This window comes from Spodoptera frugiperda, chromosome 19, assembly GCF_023101765.2.
Source record: "Spodoptera frugiperda isolate SF20-4 chromosome 19, AGI-APGP_CSIRO_Sfru_2.0, whole genome shotgun sequence".
NCBI classification, from domain to species: Eukaryota; Metazoa; Arthropoda; class Insecta; order Lepidoptera; family Noctuidae; genus Spodoptera; species Spodoptera frugiperda.
Genome location: NC_064230.1, coordinates 5,634,689 through 5,653,664, shown reverse-complemented (window position 1 = coordinate 5,653,664; position 18,976 = coordinate 5,634,689). Strand labels below are relative to the sequence as shown.

The 18,976-nt window shown below is 40.0% G+C and overlaps 2 protein-coding genes and 1 long non-coding RNA gene across 21 annotated transcripts in view; 2 read left to right on the top strand and 1 right to left on the bottom strand.

Moving 5' to 3' along the window:
• Nucleotides 1-18,976, bottom strand: part of LOC118281268 (cytoplasmic FMR1-interacting protein) — a 76,434-nt gene that overhangs the window by 43,940 nt on the left and 13,518 nt on the right. For 18 of the 19 annotated variants that reach the window (XR_007706402.1, XR_007706403.1, XM_050701025.1 and 15 more), the window contains 10 exons: nucleotides 18,350-18,520; nucleotides 17,806-17,888; nucleotides 16,724-16,866; nucleotides 15,488-15,661; nucleotides 14,453-14,591; nucleotides 12,579-12,665; nucleotides 11,606-11,805; nucleotides 10,400-10,533; nucleotides 9,400-9,591; nucleotides 8,236-8,360 (listed from right to left, as the gene is read on the bottom strand). Coding sequence is in view for 17 of the 19 variants with exons in the window: in XM_050701025.1 (XP_050556982.1) it covers nucleotides 8,236-8,360; nucleotides 9,400-9,591; nucleotides 10,400-10,533; nucleotides 11,606-11,805; nucleotides 12,579-12,665; nucleotides 14,453-14,591; nucleotides 15,488-15,661; nucleotides 16,724-16,866; nucleotides 17,806-17,888; nucleotides 18,350-18,520 (1,448 nt within the window). In the remaining 2 variants the exon portion in view is untranslated. Of the gene's footprint in view, nucleotides 1-8,235; nucleotides 8,361-8,879; nucleotides 8,918-9,399; nucleotides 9,592-10,399; nucleotides 10,534-11,605; nucleotides 11,806-12,578; nucleotides 12,666-14,452; nucleotides 14,592-15,487; nucleotides 15,662-16,723; nucleotides 16,867-17,805; nucleotides 17,889-18,349; nucleotides 18,521-18,976 lie in introns of all 19 variants that reach the window. The other variant, XM_050701029.1, reaches the window with a different exon arrangement.
• LOC118264907 (uncharacterized) lies at nucleotides 1,603-5,720 on the top strand. The gene is made up of 6 exons (XM_050701059.1): nucleotides 1,603-1,938; nucleotides 2,044-2,153; nucleotides 2,248-2,494; nucleotides 2,575-2,667; nucleotides 2,741-2,869; nucleotides 5,435-5,720. The coding sequence occupies exons 1-6, from the start codon at nucleotides 1,879-1,881 to the stop codon at nucleotides 5,582-5,584; spliced, it is 789 nt and encodes a 262-aa protein (XP_050557016.1). The 5' UTR covers nucleotides 1,603-1,878; the 3' UTR covers nucleotides 5,585-5,720.
• Nucleotides 17,922-18,976, top strand: part of LOC126911900 (uncharacterized) — a 35,702-nt gene continuing 34,647 nt past the window's right edge. The window contains exon 1 of the long non-coding RNA XR_007706408.1: nucleotides 17,922-17,951. This is a non-coding gene — a long non-coding RNA (uncharacterized LOC126911900). The remainder of the gene's footprint in view (nucleotides 17,952-18,976) is intronic.

Genomic DNA, 18,976 nt, shown 5'->3' with positions numbered 1-18,976 from the left:
AAACAAGGGAGTTCATGTAAAAATCAACCGGCGTTAGGTTCTGGTCATTGTGCATGCCATGTAGTCATGTAGTGGGACCGCCCTGTCAATCCAACGCCTGAAAACCGATGTATCCAACCACTGCCGCACAGTAGTTCGATACTGCACTAAACAATCGTCGTGTTCGAATAAACTCATAATATGATGAGCTAGGATCATTGTTTTAAATTTGAATTTAGAACTTGTTTCTAAATTCAAATTTAAAACAATGATCCTAGCTCATTCCCTAAAAATTAATCTTATTTCTCACCATTTAAATTGTTGGGTAAAAAGTAGAACCCAATCAAGTAATTATTTATGATACCCATCCAAACATTTAAATTAAAACCGTCACCTTGGGCCTGTTGGTTTTGTTTTTTTAGATTTCGTTGAATTTTTGGGGCTAATAATGGATATTGTGATAGTTTGTCCAGCGTAGTATCAAATTATTGTGCGGTAATGGTAGGATGTCTCGGTTTCCACGTGTTATATTCTATCCCACTACATGACTACATGGCATGCACAATGACCAGAACCTAACGCCGGTTGTTTTTACATGAAGTCCTTTGTTATACAAACGGATTTGGCCGTGTATCGATATTCTTCTCCGAAACATATTTGAAGATAATGACTAAATAAGACGCATATTCAGTCCAAGAGTGGCCGTCATAGAGATAAGGAAGCGTGTATTTGTCATAAGGGAAGTCACTTTGAACAAAATTTTGCAAATTAAGATGTTTTTGAAATTGCCCTTTTCTCTTTACACACTACTTATCATCTATTAATTCATTTATTTTTGAGAATGTTGTAAATAATTTTATGTTTCTGGGTAGCTAATAAACCAAGGAAGTTTTTCTAATAGTTTGTACGCTTAGTGTCATATATTTTTTTTGAAATAAATCCAGTTTTCTATCGACCAAATTAGTGACACAAAACAAAATTTCATAGGAAATTACTTGCTATTTTAAAACGAATGATATTTCTGCTATTATTAGTATTTATAAATGATAACTGATGTATTGGCAACTGATTAAAACTAAAACTACTAAAATCCAACCAGTATTTTTTTATTTATTGATGATTTTGTAATTAATTCGGGATTTTTTTACCAAAACCAAAAATGTTGAATATCTCAGAAACTAGCCACTTTCCGCCCAAGGACCTCAGGGCTAATTTTGTAGGAAATTAGTTGTATTATCACCTCCCGAGAGGAATACGTCGAATTCAAAGTCACCCTGTATAGCGTTGCCAGGCGTCCGGATAAAGCCGAACATGGTCAGGCTATTTGATTGCGTGTCCGGCAAAATTAATAGTATTCGGATGGTGTCTGACTTTTGTTGGGTTTATGGTAAACATAAAAACGTTTAGTTTTTCTATCCTATTAATAATAAGTCGCGAAATCCTCAATCTTGTAGGGTGACCGGCCTTTTTACTCACATGTCCGGCCAAGCTTGCTGGCATGTCCAGTTTTTAGATTTGCCTGGCAACCCTGAGAGTATAATATGGTAAATGACTAACGGCCTTACTTATAAAAATCCACTAATCAACAGCTAAGCAACTAATTAACTAATAACTCATTAACTCCTTAATTATCAATTAAATATTTGTTACTTATAAACACTGTTTACACGTCACTTAACTAAGCAATGGTTAAATAACGTTTTTATTTTATACGCTGCCAATACCAAACGTAAAGCTACATTGTGATGGTAAAATTCCTGTTATCCAAAGAGAAATTAAAAAATCATAACGTCAAAATTCTAAATTGTGTCAAATATTGTCAAAAGAGTGGTAATTTCAAATTTTTTGGTGTTGTATAAATATACAGCGGTGTGGTGTTTTTGTCGTGTTAGTGATATAATGGAATTGAAATCCGCTAAGAAAAGGGCCCGATCTTCAAACTGGGATGAAGAAGAAAAGGTTATTGTCATATTAAATTTATTGTTACTTGTATTGTATCTATCTTGTTGCACCAAAATACCTGTCCAAATTGTACTAGCTCTGAACTTTGTTATTTTCTTGCAGAGAATCTTAAGACAACTTATAATGGAGAAAATTGATATTATAGAAAAAAAAGACACTACTACAAATACCAATGCAAAGAAAAAAGCTGCTTGGCAAGAAATATTGTCTAGGTAGCATTGTTTTATTTTAATTCTTTCATTTCTTTCATTATCTCTACTACCAAAGTGGAAAGCACTCATGTTTATAAATGTTAACCTTTTTCAGTTTTAATAGCCTTAATAAAAAGCCCAGGGATATGACACAAATTGTCACCCAGTGGCGTAATACAAAAGGCCTAGTTAAAACTAGAGAGTCGGAGTATCGGCGGGCCAGGCAGATGACTGGTGGAGGACCTCCACCACCAAATCCGCCACAAGAAGATCTCGAACTAATTCAGTCATTGCCTAATGAGTTTGTGATTGACAGTAATGTTTTTGATAGTGATAGCATATTTATTGAAACAATAAAACAGGTATGCATGTATAGTTTGATTTCATATTGTCGCATAGTATGATTTATTTATTTATACATTATAATAATTGTCTATTGCAGTCACAGTCAACAGCAACTGAAAAGATGATGTCAGAATCTGGGTTAGCCCCCACAGAAATAGCAATTATTGTAGATTCTGAGAAATCAACTCAGGTACTGTAATCCAACTATCAACTGAATGAAATCATTATAATAAAATATTCATTAATATGCTCTCCTTTTTCAGTTATCTAATACTCCTGATGTGGAAGAAAATCCAATTTTATCAACACCACTAGCAGCAACAAAAGTAGAGAAACACACAATAAAAAGGGAATTATATAAGCCTAAACACAAACCTAAACAAAATAACAAGGTAACATCATAATCACAGTACTTATGGTTATGCCTGATGGTTGCATGATTTTTTTCATAAATTACAAAACTGACTGTACTGAATAAATTATGTATGGCGCTAGTAGTGGCAAATTTCACCAAAGTTGCCGCATTTAATAAGGATTATAAAATGGTATAGCACTTTGCACAATATTTCTTAAATTCGACACAAAAAAAGATTTTTCAACGAAACTCCATTTCGATGAATTTATTTGAACTTACTAAAAATTCTTCTAGTGTACTCAAATTATACGTTATAACCTCGTGTGCACTAGACAGCACTTTGCACGCTATTTGTTATCATCATGTTGAAAATCCTGAAAGAACGGAAAGTGCCAGAGCAATGGACGGTATCTGAAATTATTCTTATTTATAAGAAAGGAGATCCATCAGATGTCTCAAATTACAGACCGATTAGTCTTATGGCTAGTTTATATAAATTGTTCTCTCAATGTCTGCTGGAAAGAATAGGATCAAAGATTGACGCGAAGCAACCCATAGAGCAGGCCGGGTTCAGGTCTAAATACTCTACTATAGACCACATTCACGTTCTCAGCCAAGTGATCGAAAAATATAAAGAATTTAATTCCCCACTCTACATAGCGTTCGTGGACTACCGAAAAGCCTTTGACTCTATTTCACACGCGTCCATCAAAGAAGCTCTACAGTACCACGAAGTAGAGACAACGTATATAGACATAATTAGTGACATATACGAGAACTGTAAAAGTAAAGTCAAACTGGAGAGAACTGGACCAACTTTCAAAATAGAACGTGGCGTCCGCCAGGGAGATCCCTTGTCACCAAAAATTTTTATAGCCGTTCTAGAACTCATTCTTAGAGATTCAGGCTGGGAAAACAAAGGTATAAAAATCGACGGCAAGTACTTGAGCCATCTGCGATTTGCGGACGATATTGCATTACTAGCTAGCACCGCGGAAGAACTAAATGACATGCTAAGAACTCTACATTTACAAAGCATTAAAGTCGGACTAGAAAATAAATTTTGATAAAACAAAAGTAATGACTAACCATATCCTAACATCTATCCAAATAAACGGCGAAAATGTAGAGTACGTCAATGACTACATATACCTGGGTAAACAACTATCCTTTAGAGAGATAGACAAGGAAGAGGTGGAGAGAAGGATCGGCTCAGCATGGAAACGTTACTGGTCCTTGAAACACATACTGAAATCAAAATTGTCCATCAAACTAAAAAAGAAAGTATTAGATTTTTGTGTACTGCCCTGCCTCACATATGGCTGCCAAACATGGTGCCTAACAGAAAAAACGGCTAACAAAATTTCAGTATGTCAAAGAGCGATGGAAAGAAGTGTACTGAACCTTAAGCTTTCGGACAAAGTAAAGAACACTGAAATCCGCAAACGAACACAGGTCACAGACGCAGTAATCCATACTAGAAAGTTGAAATGGAAATGGGCGGGTCACCTGGCTCGTTATGAGGATGGAAGATGGACAAACAGAGTAACCAAGTGGAGAGGCCCCAGCACGGGCAAGCGACGTGTGGGCCGCCCGCTCAAGCGCTGGGCGGATGACATCCGAGCTGTCGCTGGGGAGAGCTGGATGAAGGAAGCTCTAGATAGAGAGAAATGGTCTAGTCTGGAGGAGGCCTTTACCCGCACAGGGGTTCCCTCTAATTGAATGATAATTCAAGTATATTATTATGATTTAGATTAATTACATTAAACATTTTTATTTGATTCAAATTGTATTTAATAGAATAACATTTATAAATAAATTAAATGCATTGTTTTGTTAAATTAATCATTATATAAACATCTAAAATTGTGAGTATATAACTAGTTGTATGAAATGAAATGAAATGTATTGTTATTATTTTACCTACTGGGAATGAAATAAAAGGCTTATTATTATTATTATTATTATGTTGAAAATCAGCGAGGATCTCTTGTCAAACAACATTGTCTGTTTACCCGTGATTTCGCTTACAGCTTTCGTCGGCAATATATTGTAACGTATGATTTGAGTACACTAGAAGAAATATTAGTAAGTTCAAATAAATTCATCGAAACGGTGTTTTGTTGTGTCGAATTTAAGAAATAATTTGCAAAGTGCTATACCATTTTATAATCCTTATTAAATGCGCCAACTTTGGAGAAATTTGCCATTACTAGCGCCATACATAATTTATTCAGTACAGTCACTTAAAGTAAGGTGAAAATTTTATTCAGAGTCTTTGGTTCCTCTAAAACTAACAATGTTTTCCAATCTAAAGCAGTTAGCTAAGAATTTATGATTCCATATTACTGGAGCACTATTCAGGTTAATGTAAGGAAGACTGCAGACGAAAAAATTAAGATTTATAGCAACAAGAGTCAAAAGACTGGCACAGGTGTACTTTTTCGTGGATAACACATAAGTCACTGTAATTTAAAAACTGTAGGACTTAGATTTTTTTTTATATTTTTCTGATAACAGTTGGAACCTTGCCGATCATCTGGTGCCCCTTGGACGTCGACTTCAGGGACACCCTGTATACATCTTATTGTTTCTTTTTCAGATTGCTGATAATTATGAGGAACAATTGTTCCTACTCACAAAAAAGTGCAAAGAAAATAAAGAAAAACGGGAGGATGAATTGCATAAGAAGAGAATGGCAATTTTGGATCTAGAACAAAAATATTGGGAAAAAAAATTAAAAAATGTTTAAATAAAACTATATATTTGTATTTTAAAAGAAATTCTCAATAAAAATGTTTCTGGTTATGTGTGTCAAATTATTAGAGTCCTGTTCAATGGCCTCAGTGTCTTCATCACTGTCTATGTAAGGAGTTTCATAACTTAAAGTGTCATTCAATTGCTAAATTGTGCAATACTGCACATGCAACGATTGTCGTTTTAATCGTATTGAAAGACCCTCTCATTATTTCCAAAAGTATCCGAAACCTTGCCTTAAGTACACCAAAACATCTCTCAATTACGTTCCTGGTGCGAATGTGGCTATAGTTGTACCGCCGTTCTGCTTCGTTGCGGGGTCTCAGTACTGGAGTCAGTAAATATGGGGTACAAGGGTATCCACCATCGCCTATAAGTTTTCCTTTAAATTCTCGTTCTTCAAATCTCCTTTTAATGGAACTCTCACGCCATATTCTTGCATCATGAGTACTACCCCTCCAGTGGCAAACTATATCACAGATCTTCAAATCTGCATTACACACCATTTGAGTATTAATAGAATAGTGTCCTTTACGGTTTATATAGTACTGACCAACATCTCCTCCAACTTTTCTTATTTTAATATGGGTGCAATCTATTGCACCGGTAATATGGGGAAACCCACAAATTGTTTCAATTGAAATTTTTCCGGATAGTTTCAGTCTCTTCTCTTAAATTTGAAGACATTTTAATATAAATGGAACTTTTCGAAGCCAATGCAATAGCAACTCTTTTAGCAGTTCTTGATAAAGTCTGTTGGCTCATGCCATGAATTTCCGCACAGTCTTCTTGAATCTCATGGCGGCCCCAGTATCTTATAGCTGCCATTACTTGCAACTCCACAGGTATACTGCCGCCCCGGCTATCCATGGATAAGTCGTTTCTTAAGATATTTATAATTTTTTCCATATTTTCTTTACTGAATCTGTAGCGATGCTTGAAGTCGCTTTCACTCAATTCCTCCATTGGGTTCGATCTTGAATTATATATTTTTACTCTCCTTCTTGAACCAATATTCCTGAAATTTCTTATTTCTTCTATCTCGTCACGGTATGTGCGTAATTCATTATCGTCGTCAAATATATCCATTTTTTAATATTTATCCACTTCACTTTCCTAAGTAGCGGAACAAAGCCCAGCAAACAGAACACAATTCAATGCGAAGTTTGCATGTGGTGTTATTGTTGAAATATACCACAGCTGTGACTTATACGAATTTCGGACGCCATTTTGGTAATTAAGGTCTTTAAACAAGGGTTCGTCACTGATTAAGTTGACAGCTATTTAAGCAGTCGCTAAGACATTAATTAGCGTTAATCATCGTTTATGAGTTAAAATATTTTTTAATACGTAGTTTAACTGTGTCTTAACTTTAGTGATCGTTTATAAGTAAGGCCGTAATTCTTTATTTCAATGTCTGTCTTGTAGATTATTTTAAAACATTAGACACGTATATTTTATTTTCTTACGGAAACAAATACTTTCGAAGATATATCGATTTGAAATATCGCATGATGTCATTTCTAGGTACATTTTATACGTAGAAATGACGTAAATAGACATGGTAAATATGTCGTCTCAAGTTCTAATGATAGTGTTAGTGACCATGTCAGTTTAAAAACTTGTAAAATATAGTCTAACTTATAAAGTATAGTAAACTGCCTCGTTGGTCGAGTAGTCGCAAGTGCGACTGCCGGACAAGGGGTCTCGGGTTCGATTCCCAGGTCGAGCAAAGTATTACTGGGCTTTTTTCAGTTTTTCGAATATTTCTCAGCAGTAACACGGAGTCTGGAAATGTGCCCAGTATATGGCAATAGGCTCACGCCCTATTACATGGGACTTGTAACACAAAAGGTGAAAAGTAAGTGTACGTACGTATAACGGCATTACGTGCCGTAATGTGTACCTCTGACTACCCGTACCCGTCACGTTGCTTAATAGAACTTGAGACGGGGTATTTACCATGTTTATCTATTTCTATGAGTTTCTGATATTTCGGCACTGTTGCAAGCGCCATGATCACGGATGAACTGTATAAACATGGTAAATATCCCGTCTCAAGTTCTAATGATAGTGTTAGTGACCATGTCAGTTTAAAAACTTGTAAAATATAGTCTAACTTATAAAGTATAGTAAATAAACTGCCTCGTTTGGTCGAGTGGTCGCAATTGCGACTGTCGTACAAGGGGTCTCGGGTTCGATTCCCGGGTCGGACAAAGTATTACTGGGCTTTTTTCGGTTTATCGAAAAATTTTCAGTAGTAGCACGGAGTCTGAAATTACGCCCAGTATATGGCAATAGGCTCACCCCCTATTACATGGGACTTATAACACAAACGGTGAAAAGTGGGTGTACATTGTACAGTGGCATTACCGGGCTTTTAGGGGGGTAAGGGGTAAGGGGTAGCTTCGGGGATAAAAGGCGTGACGTTGCTACTAAAATATAGAGATAAGTTTTCTTGTATATTTTACTGGTAAGTAGCTGTAGCTAATAGTGTGATAATTTTTTTTGTCAAGTGGTGTTTACCTTTAAGTAATTGTTATACTGTTTTATGTTTCTAAATAACATTTTAGTATAAATAATTGTTGGTAGACCAAATAAATAAATAAATGTCAGTTTAAAACATATAAAATACAGTGTACATACCTGTTCAATAAGCATACAGAAGAGTATAATATTCCCGAGCTCTCTAAACGCGTGGAACAGCTCCGTCCTAGCGTCCGGGTACTGCACGATGTCCGTCAGCTGAGCGTGGTAGTAGCCTAGCACACCTAGAAATAGACGCATAGGTAAACTATATTCATTATTATGTTATCGGCTTACTCACGTATTTATTTGACGAGGAACTCGACTAGTTTCAAGCCATGCTAGAGGCTCATATTCATGAGCAGCATTCCGCGACACACGACGCGCTGCTACTGTAGCAGTGTAATTTAGTATGTCTCACGAAAGTTACAATAAAATTATAGGTAATAGGTAATCTATTATATAAAAATAAGTCGGGTTTATCTTCCTGACGCTATAACTCCAGAACGCACGAACCGATTTCCACGGTTTTACATTCGTTAGAAAGGTCTCGGGCTTCGTGAGGTTTATAGCAAAGAAAATTCAGGAAAACAGGGCAAATCATTGGCGACGAAACGAAGTTCGCCGGGTTTACTAGTAATTAACACATTATTTCTTTCTTTTAGAGCCCAGTCTCCAAGCACCTGGCTTACAGGAGTTGCAGCGGTAAGGGTGTAGTGGGGGGCTTGTTCCTTTAAAAAAAAGCTTGTCGGTTAAGGACTCACCATTAGATCCGTAGTCATATCTGGGCAGTTTGCAATGCCTGGGCATGGCGGCGGCGAGTGCCCGCGTGAACTGCGCGATGAGTGTTTTGTTGCATGTCGTGTGCCGCGGTTTTACGTCCAGCAGCTCTGATACTACGTACAGCCATTAAATTGCGTAGGCGGACTAGCGCGTGCACACCGCTGGGCGCCTACGAATACATCTACAAGCGGAAAAATTTCACTCCTTTCCTTTCCTTAAAAAAATATTGTATTCTTTCGCTTCCTCATCAGTCATCAGTCTTTTCATGCATGCTCGTCTGTTAAGGACTCACCATTAGACCCATAGTCATATCTGGGCAACTTGCAATGCCTGGGCATGGCGGCGGCGATTGCTTACCATCAGGTGATACATCCATAAAAAGAAGTTAAGGACTCACCATTAGACCCATAGTCATATCTGGGCAACTTGCAATGCCTGGGCATGGCGGCGGCGATTGCTTACCATCAGGTGATACGTCCACAAAAAAAGTTAAGGACTCACCATTAGACCCGTAGTCATATCTGGGCAACTTGCAATGCCTGGGCATGGCGGCGGCGAGTGCCCGCGTGAACTGCGCGATGGTGCCGTGCAGCAGGCCGCGGGCCACGTCCAGCAGCTCTGATACTACTACAGCCACCCCCTGGTAGCCCAGTAGGCGGACTAGCGCGTGCAGGTGCTGGGCGCCTACGAAACCTGGGGGGGAAGAAGATGTATAGATTACTAGCGCCTGTCAGCGGGTTTGGCCGCGTTCCTGTGGGAAAAATGTAGTAGACTGTAGGACACTACTGTTACGTTACTATTTGTATAACTATCGCTCGAATACTGACATGCTACTCAATTTTAAGTTGTACTTAAATATCAAGCTATCTCTGTCATTTTATAAAGAATTGATAGTGACAGAACTAGTTTTGAGAGCGTCTTAAAATTGAGTAGCGTTTGAGTATTCGGGCATATATTGTCTTAATTAAAAAAGGCTATTCATGAAAAAGTAAATTTGACTACATTTTCTTTCCGATTTCTTTAAAGATTAGGACATTTTCATAACTAACGTAACTAATAAAAGATAGAGTAATTTAAGAGAATGGCGTTAATGTATAATACATGGATATATCTGGGGCGGGTCGCTAGTATACATACCGACGTACTGCGCGTACTGCGCGGAGTAGGCGAGAGAGAGTTGCTTGGAGCCCCACAGCAGCGCGTGTCAACGTATACAATGTATACATACCGACGTACTGCGCGTACTGCGCGGAGTAGGCGAGAGAGAGTTGCTTGGAGCCCCACAGCAGCGCGTGTCAACGTATACAATGTATACATACCGACGTACTGCGCGTACTGCGCGGAGTAGGCGAGAGAGAGTTGCTTGGAGCCCCACAGCAGCGCGTGTCAACGTATACAATGTATACATACCGACGTACTGCGCGTACTGCGCGGAGTAGGCGAGAGAGAGTTGCTTGGAGCCCCACAGCAGCGCGTGTCAACGTATACAATGTATACATACCGACGTACTGCGCGTACTGCGCGGAGTAGGCGAGAGAGAGTTGCTTGGAGCCCCACAGCAGAGCATGGCCGTACTGCTGCGGCTTCTCGCGCGTCACGCCCGCCGCGAACTGGATGCCGCGGCACTTCACGAAACTGGCGACAATCACAAACGAATATTGTTACGACTTTCGTGACAAACAGACAGACAATAAAGTGTGTGGCACTTCTTTTTCTTAAATAAAACGTTGCCCCACATAAGGATTTTCTCCTGTGTTGTGTGTGCGTTTACAAACATACAAGTTCACATACACATGACACACAGACCCGAAACAACAATCTATGGATCACACAAAGAGTTGCTCCGTGCGGGAATCGAACCCGCTACCCGTTGCACGGCAGCCAGTTGCCCAGCCACCGCATCAACCGTGCAGTCGAACTTCATTTAGTATTAAATTTGTATTTACCAAATAATTACTTATTTGTATAATCTGTAAGTCTATGGTCTAGTTATTAGTCTAGTCTATGGTGCTGGCTGTCAAATTGTCTTTATGCCGCGTCATATTATAAAAGCGTTACAATAATAACTGTTTTAAATATTTCATGAAACTTAATGTGAACTAGTAAAGCATTAGCTTTAAATGTTGTTTCTTTTTTCAGGTAAGTTTGTTATTGTTTAGTTATACTGATAGTTGTTTGTAATATTGTAAACAATGTTTTATATAATAAATCTTTTTTCAGAGCAACGCAGTTCTAGTTGTTGTTTTACTGGTCACCACATATATTATCGAGATAACTATAATATAAAACACATTATATATATTAGCTAGTCATAACATAAAAAAAAATATCTGATTACTAATGAATTATTATAATAATGATACTTAATTTACTGGTAGACTATAAGCCTCTTTTTCCACATTTGTCATAATCTCTTCGTTTCTCAGTTTAGTTGGACATCACAGTTTAACAGGAAAAAGAAGGAAATAATCTTGATAACGTGACACAGCAGCCTAAAGTTGACGTTGTTACGAGCTCTAGTATCGGCCGAAATTAGTCGGTCATTCTTGAAAACAATACTACTAAACACTCAAAGCTATAATAAGAACAATATTTTGACTTAGCGGTAAACTGTAAATGGTTATAGGCTCTGTTATGGCTCGAAACCAGTTGACCATCCTCGAAAACATAAATCATTATTTTTTAAATCTCTTCTTTAACAACTTACCGGTCCGTAGCGGCATTATAGCAGTAATTCGGGAGGAAATCGAAGTTTAGTTCCCAGAAGACGTGCAATGTGATCCTCCCGTAGGGCGCGAGCACTCCGTGGTCACTCTCGCGGAGGATCGCATCGAAATCGTCCAGGGTCAGGTATCGAGACAGCAGCTTGTGGCAGAGGCGGTTCACTGATATCAGGCCTTCTAGTTCCTGTAAATAAAAAGTGTAAATTAATTAAAAATGATACGGTGTGGCGACTCTCTGACAAGTAACAAGTGACAGATGGCAGAAGTCGCACATAGACAATCGACGAGCAAATTTAACGGATGACGTTATAAATATCTCTGTATTTTATACGAATTTACATTGCGAATTAACACGGATAGACAATCCCAACGAATTGAGTTGGGTTTGAGTAGCTGCCAGTCACGATCACCTAGCCTGGTCGAAGACAAATCCTCCTTTTCTTAGGGAACTTTCACCCTCTGTTGTCTAAAACGGTTTAAACTGGTACATTAATGGAGAAATGCTCCACTAGTTTCGAAACACAGAGGGAAGAATCCCTCTGTTGTTAATTTCCGGAGGCCCAATTCCCCTCCTTCACAGTCTTCCCAATCCCCGATTCCCAAAAACCCTTAAATTCCTAACCCCCAAAAGGCCGGCAACGCATTTGTAACGCCTTTCTAGTGTTCATAGGCAGCGGCGATTGCTTACTATCAAGTGATCCGTCTGATCGTGTACCGGCTTATACCATAAAAAAAAAACTCAGTGTGCCCAGTATATGGCAATAGGCTCACCCCCTATTACATGGGACTTGTAACACAAATGGTGAACAGTAGGTGCACATTGTACAGCGGCATTACGTGTCGTAATGTCCTTGCCACCCCAATATGTATGTATGAATGTACAGTTTGCAAATATATTATGTTAAGCAGCGCCGAAGTATGGCGAACCCAAACTTAATTAATATTGATGAAACTTACCACGACACCAGTGATGTCTCCGGCTTCGAACTTCGCTACCGCTGCGTCCAAAGCCCGATGCATATCCGCATTGATTCGCTGAGCCACCTGTGACAAAGAATAAATAATAGGTTAGTTTTCTACTAGTCAAATTCAATACTCTTATTCCCCTCTTTTTTGAGGGGGAAAAATCATCCAATGACTTCTCCCGCCTTGGGCGAGACGAGAGGGAGTGTCAGACTCTTACTGACTAAAAAGCTCCCCGTTCCTACTCCTGCTTTTCGAGCCGGAGCCCCGGTAAACCCGCTAGGTAGTCCGCAGCTCCGGATCTGGCATCAACCCTACTGGGCCCCATCTGTGGTGGTCTGATGGCTCTTTGAGGCGCGCGCGGAAAGCGACGCGCCGCACGCACGGGTCTGGATCTGGGGGCCTACTCCGGTTCTCGAATCCGAAGTTTCGTTTAATCTTCGGCCGTAGGTTTTATTGATTTACTAATGAAATTACTTAAATTACCGTTTTATTTTTAATTTATAATCAAAACTTATTTATTTATTTATTTTCATTTCATTCGTTCATTATTGTTCACAAAGGTTCGGGAATTGTAGAACGAAATTTGTGAAGTTTCGTACGAAATTTCGTTTTTCGTTGAATTAGAGTAGGCCCCCTGGTCGGGCGGCGAGCTACCCCTACTCGCCGTCCGCAGACCCGCAAAGCTGTGTATATACTCACGAGTGCAAAAACACGAGTGTTTTTTCTATACTCACTAGAGTGTTTGTGTAATGTGACATCGTAATGTAACGTCTCCTTAGGAAAGTGCCGTAACAGGCGTTGAACCTTGGGGCTCCGGAGCAGGTCTATTAGAGGACCCGGTGCCCCTTACAGGTGTTGAGGGTGGCCATCGGGGTGGTTTTAGTGAGGTAAAAATCCCACACTCCCTAGTCTTTTATCCCCAGAAAGCTAGGCGCCATTTGAAGATTTCCCCCGTCATCAAAAAAGCCACCGCACGAAGCTGTTGTATATTGTTGTTGTTGTCGGTTGGTGCGGTGGCTGGGCAATTTACTGCCGGGCAACGTGTAGCGGGTTCGATTTACGGAACAACTCTTTGTGTGATCCACAAATTGTTTGTTATGGGTCTGGGTGTCATGTGCATGTGAACTTGTATGTTTATAAACGCATCCGCGATACAGGAGATTCCTAATGTGGGGCAACGTTTTTTAAAGAAAAATGTATTATATATATACAGTGTTGTCCCTTTAGTACGACTTCGCATATAGCGACCAACCGTTTTTATATGAAAGTTTAGGCATTTGTTTGGTTTTAGTAAAAACTAATTATGTAGACATTAGTTTATTACGACTCCGCTTACATTACCAACCGCTTTTAACGACCGAATTTCACACATAATTGTCCGGTTACAACGACAAAACGACGAGCGTTGCCGTGTTTACAAATAACTCATAGAAAATAATGAAATAAATGATTAGCTATCTCAACTACCGCCCCGCGCGACGCTCTGATTGGAAATTGACTGTATTTTATGGCAGTACGTATTTGTAGGTAAATCCATACCGATAAAACGCGAATAAAACCAGAAATAAACAAAAAATTACAGACCATTATGCATTAAATGTAAAGTTGTTATAATAGATTTACACTATAGTATAAGAAAGCGGTACATTATGTACGTACATTACACATCCTACATAATTTGAAAATTCATAAATAACTATTTTGATTATGAGTTTTTTATCTGAAATCACTAAACGGGATTTAACGTAATATCTGTTATATAAAAAAACGTTTTTCACGTTTAATACGACTTCCGTTAGTACGACGTAATGTCACCGGTCCCTTGGTAGTCGTTATAACCGGTTCTACTGTATATATATACTCACGAGTGCGCAGAGGTCGACATGTCGCCCCAGCAACGCGACGTGTCGCTGGCGCAGCAGCGAGGCGTACCGTCCGGGCGCCGCGCCCGTACTGGCGCCGCGCGCCGCGCACTCCGCGCGGTACCGCTTGTCCAGCAGCATGCTAGGACGATACAGTTATATTAAAAATCTTAAAAGGAACAAGCTAATTTCTGCCAGTGGCTTTGCCCGCGTTACATGGGATAAAAACCTTAAAAAAACAAATTTAAGCGTTATAAAAAATATCTTAAGTTTTATGCAGCTAATGGCTTCTACCAGCTTTGGTCGCGTTTCTGTGGGATAAAAACCTAAAAAAACATAATTTAGGCTAATTTCTGCCACGTCTTTGTCATTTCCATGACATTAATGTAGCATATGTCTTATTCCTATCATAATCTACTCCTGTTCTAAATTGTAACAAACGTCCCATGAATACTTTCAACATTTATTATTGCGTAGCAAACACTATGGCCCAATTACCTCCCTTCCATTTCTTCCCAATCCCCGATTCCACAACAACCTAATCTTGAACACGCCGGCAACACACTAATACCATGCTTAAGGTACACTTAAACACAAGTGTCTACGTCGGCGGCATCGCTTGAAACGGCGCAATAGCATAAAAAACACACGCACAAACTATCTGTTGTAGTTAGAAAGAACTCAGACATGTCTAATGACAATTGTAAATTTATCCTTATACGTTTCAATTTGATAACAGTGCAATGTCAATGTTAATTAATGCTATGCTATACATAACTAATTTTCTATAGTTTAGAGTCTTAATCTTTTATTATTTCCATAGGCGTAGCCAGGGGGTTTGAATCAAACCCCCCCCTCGAAAAATGCGTACCTAGTTCATTACATGGCGTTACTTTTCTAGTTAGCATAGTACAACCCCTGTTTGGCAAAGGTCTCTATGACTACATATTCATAAATTGTTTCTGGAACCCTCCCGAAACTAAAGGCTACGCCTATAATTTTAGTAACCATGTCAGTTTAAAAGGTTATTCCACAAACCTGCTAGCCAACTGCTTGTAATGCGCATAGACCTGCTCCGACAGTTTATAAACAAACTGGTCGAAGCACAGATTCACCTCGGCCTCCACTTCGTCATACAGAAACTGTTTGCGAAACACCGTCAGCGCGTACTGGGCCGAGTCGTTGTACAGGTCTAATGGGTAGAGCACGTATCTGGAAATTAAGGGTTATGTTAATGGGGGTAGGGGTTATTTTTGTTTGACATGGGTTATTCGTCTTGGGTGAGAGGGAGTGTCAGACTCTTACAGACTAAAAACCACTCCGTTCCTTCTCCTGCTTTTCAAGCCGGAGCCCCGGTAAACCCGCTAGGTAGTCCGCAGCTCCGGATCAGGCATCAGCCCTACTGGGCCCCATCTGTAGTGGTCTGATGGCTCTTTGAGTACGCACGGGTCTGGTTCTGGTCGGGCAGCGAGCTACCCTTGCTCGCCGTCCGCAGACCCGCACTTACGGTACTATTTACAAATACGGCATTATAACAGCCACGCTTTATGTCCATAACATTCTTCAACAACCTACAACATTACAGCTCTTTTTTGGTCAAGAAACATGGAGCTGTTCACACAGAATTTAATACTGGATTTATTTTATTATTTATTATGTTTGAAAATTTTCAATTTTTAAAGGAGGATGCCAGAGTTTGTATGAAACTGGTACCATCTTCCAATAGCTATGAGTGTTACATCATTGGATAGGTAATTTTGTGCTGAGTAGAGTAAAAGTTACTATGCATGCAACTATCTTAGTCCGTTCAGAGTTATTCTTTATTAAACATGGTAGTTTTATCAGTAGCCAAATAATGCTATTTTTGCGTCATAGTTGTATTTGTGAACTTTAAACACGTAGTGTCGACGAGTACTACTTGTAGTTTCATTTAAATCATATGAGTGATCTCCATACTGTAGATACTATGTAGTCCAAAAGTGGACTATCACTGGCTACCTAGCGGGTTACCGGGGCTCCGGTCCGAAAAGCAGGAGTAGGAACAGGGTGGTTTTTAGTCAGTAAGAGTCTGACACACCCTCCCGCCTCGCCCAAGGCGGGAGAAGTCATTGGATGATTTGCCCCCGGTCTAAAAAAAAAAAAAAAGCGGGAATAAGTGATAATAATAATAAAGTGAAGTGCAGTAATAGTGGTGTTTGTGTTTGTTATGATATCCCTCTGAAGCCGACCGTCTGAGTTCTGTTCACTCTCTGTTCCCTAAAATGTAACACTTACTCCATCATAGCAGGCTCCTTGGTCCTCAGGATGTGGTCGGTGAGGATCCAGGGCATGGACATCTCGATGGGGAACTGGATGCGCTTCTCCATCGTGATCAGGTCGTTGCATTCCTCGTTGTGCTGGTGGTGCACCGTGCATTTCTGGGGACAAACATTATTATGTGAAGAAATTATAATTATTGATAACTAGCAAACCTTTTTTTTTTGATGACGGAGGGAAACCATCAAAAGGCGCCTAGCTTTTTGGGGAAAAAACTAGGGAGTGTGGGATTTTTACCTCACTAAAACCTCCCCGGTGGTCACCATCTGCACCTAAAGGAGGCACCGGGCCCTCTTAGTAGACCAACCCCGGAGCCCCCGTGGTGCAACGCCTGTTATGGCACTTCCCTATGGAGACCTATATGTCATCCTTAAACCACTCTGTGCAATTAGCAAACCTGTGACTTCGCTTGTGTTGCGGGAGTCCATTGGCGGCGCTGATCGCTTACCATCAGGTGACTCGTTTGCCACCTATTCAATAAAAAAACCCAGCGAACTGTTTTGCAACCAATGATTTTCCCTGTTTTCTTGCTTTTCTCTTGAATTTTCTTTGCTATAAACCTCACGGAGCCCGGAACCTTTCCGACGAATGCAAAACTGTAGAAATCGGTTCGTGACTTTTGCAGTTATATGGTCAGGAAGGAAAAGGTTTTTATATAATAGATTAGGTATCAAGAGTAACGAATTGAGTTTCTTGCCCGTTCTTCTCCATTCAAAGCTACACTTCGGAACTAGCTTCTTCATAAAGGATTAATTGAAATAAATGCTTTGACTTTTTTATTAACTAGCGACCCGCCCAAGCTTCACATGAGTCCAATGGTGATATATTAAGCAGGCATTATACATGTAAACCTTCCTCTCGAATCACTCTACCTATTTAAAAAATCCGCATCAAAATCCGTTGCGTACTTTTAAAGATTTAAGCGTACAAAGGGAAATAGAGACAGAGAAAGCGACTTTGTTTTATACTATGTAGTGAATAGGGCCAGAAGGAGTTATTGCTATGGAAATTAAAAACAATAATATTTGAGTTTAACTTACATTAACTTTGCGTCCCATTGTCATCTCTAAATAAAACTCTCTGTACCACAGCTGGGATAGATCGCAACACTTTTGGAGAGAATCTGAAAATAACAGAAATACCATTTATTATTACATTAACACATTGAACGCCGTGGTGGTCACCGGTGACCGACGTTAGCGTTGACGTTAGTCAAAGACTTATCAACGTCACGCCTTTTATCCCCGAAGGGATAGGCAGAGGTGCACATTACGGCACGTAATGCCGCTATACAATGTACACCCACTTTTCACTATATGTGTTATAAGTCCCATGTAATAGGGGGTGAGCCTATTGCCATATACTGGACACAATTTCAGACTCCGTGCTACTACTGACAAATTTACGAAAAAACCGAAAAAAGCTCTGCAGTACTTTACCTGACCCGGGGATCAAACCCGAGACCCCTTGCCCGGCAGTCGCACTTTGCAACCACTCGACCAACGAGGCAGTCAACCTCTTAACACTGTTTACCATAATCCCCACACTTAACAAACAGCATGGGGATTAAAAAAATCCACTCACCAGATAGATTCAGCAGATATCCCCAATAGAAGCTGAGCCGGTGGAAGGTCTCGATCTGTGTGAGGGTACCGGCGTCCAGGTCCTTGCGGAGAGTGCGTCTACCACCAGACTTGTCGGAGATCAGGGCTTCAAGCTGGGTGCGCACCATGTACAGCTGGGTCGATGAGGGGCCTGGGGACAAATTGGAATAATAAAGTGTGGGCTGATGGGCCGGCTCGACCGGAGTGATACCACGGCCTCACAGAAAACCGACGTGAAACAACGCTTGCATTGTGTGAGTGAGGTTACCGGAGGCCCAATTACCCCCTTCCAGAACAGAAAAACCCTTAAATTCCTAACCCCCAAAAGGCTTGTAACGCACTTGTAACGCCTCTGGTGTTTCAAGTGTCCATGGGCGGCGGCGATTGCTTACCATCAGGTGATACGTCTGCTCGTTTACGGCTTATATCATAAATAAAGCTTCTGCCAGCGGTTTCATCCGCGTTGCAGTGGCATAAAAAGTAGCCTATGATTTATTCAAAGTCACAATCTACCCCAGTTCCAAATTACATCCTTACATCCTACCCTTAGCCGTGTTCCGATAGCACTGGTGAAAACGGACTTATCTAAGCTACGTTTTTCATGCAT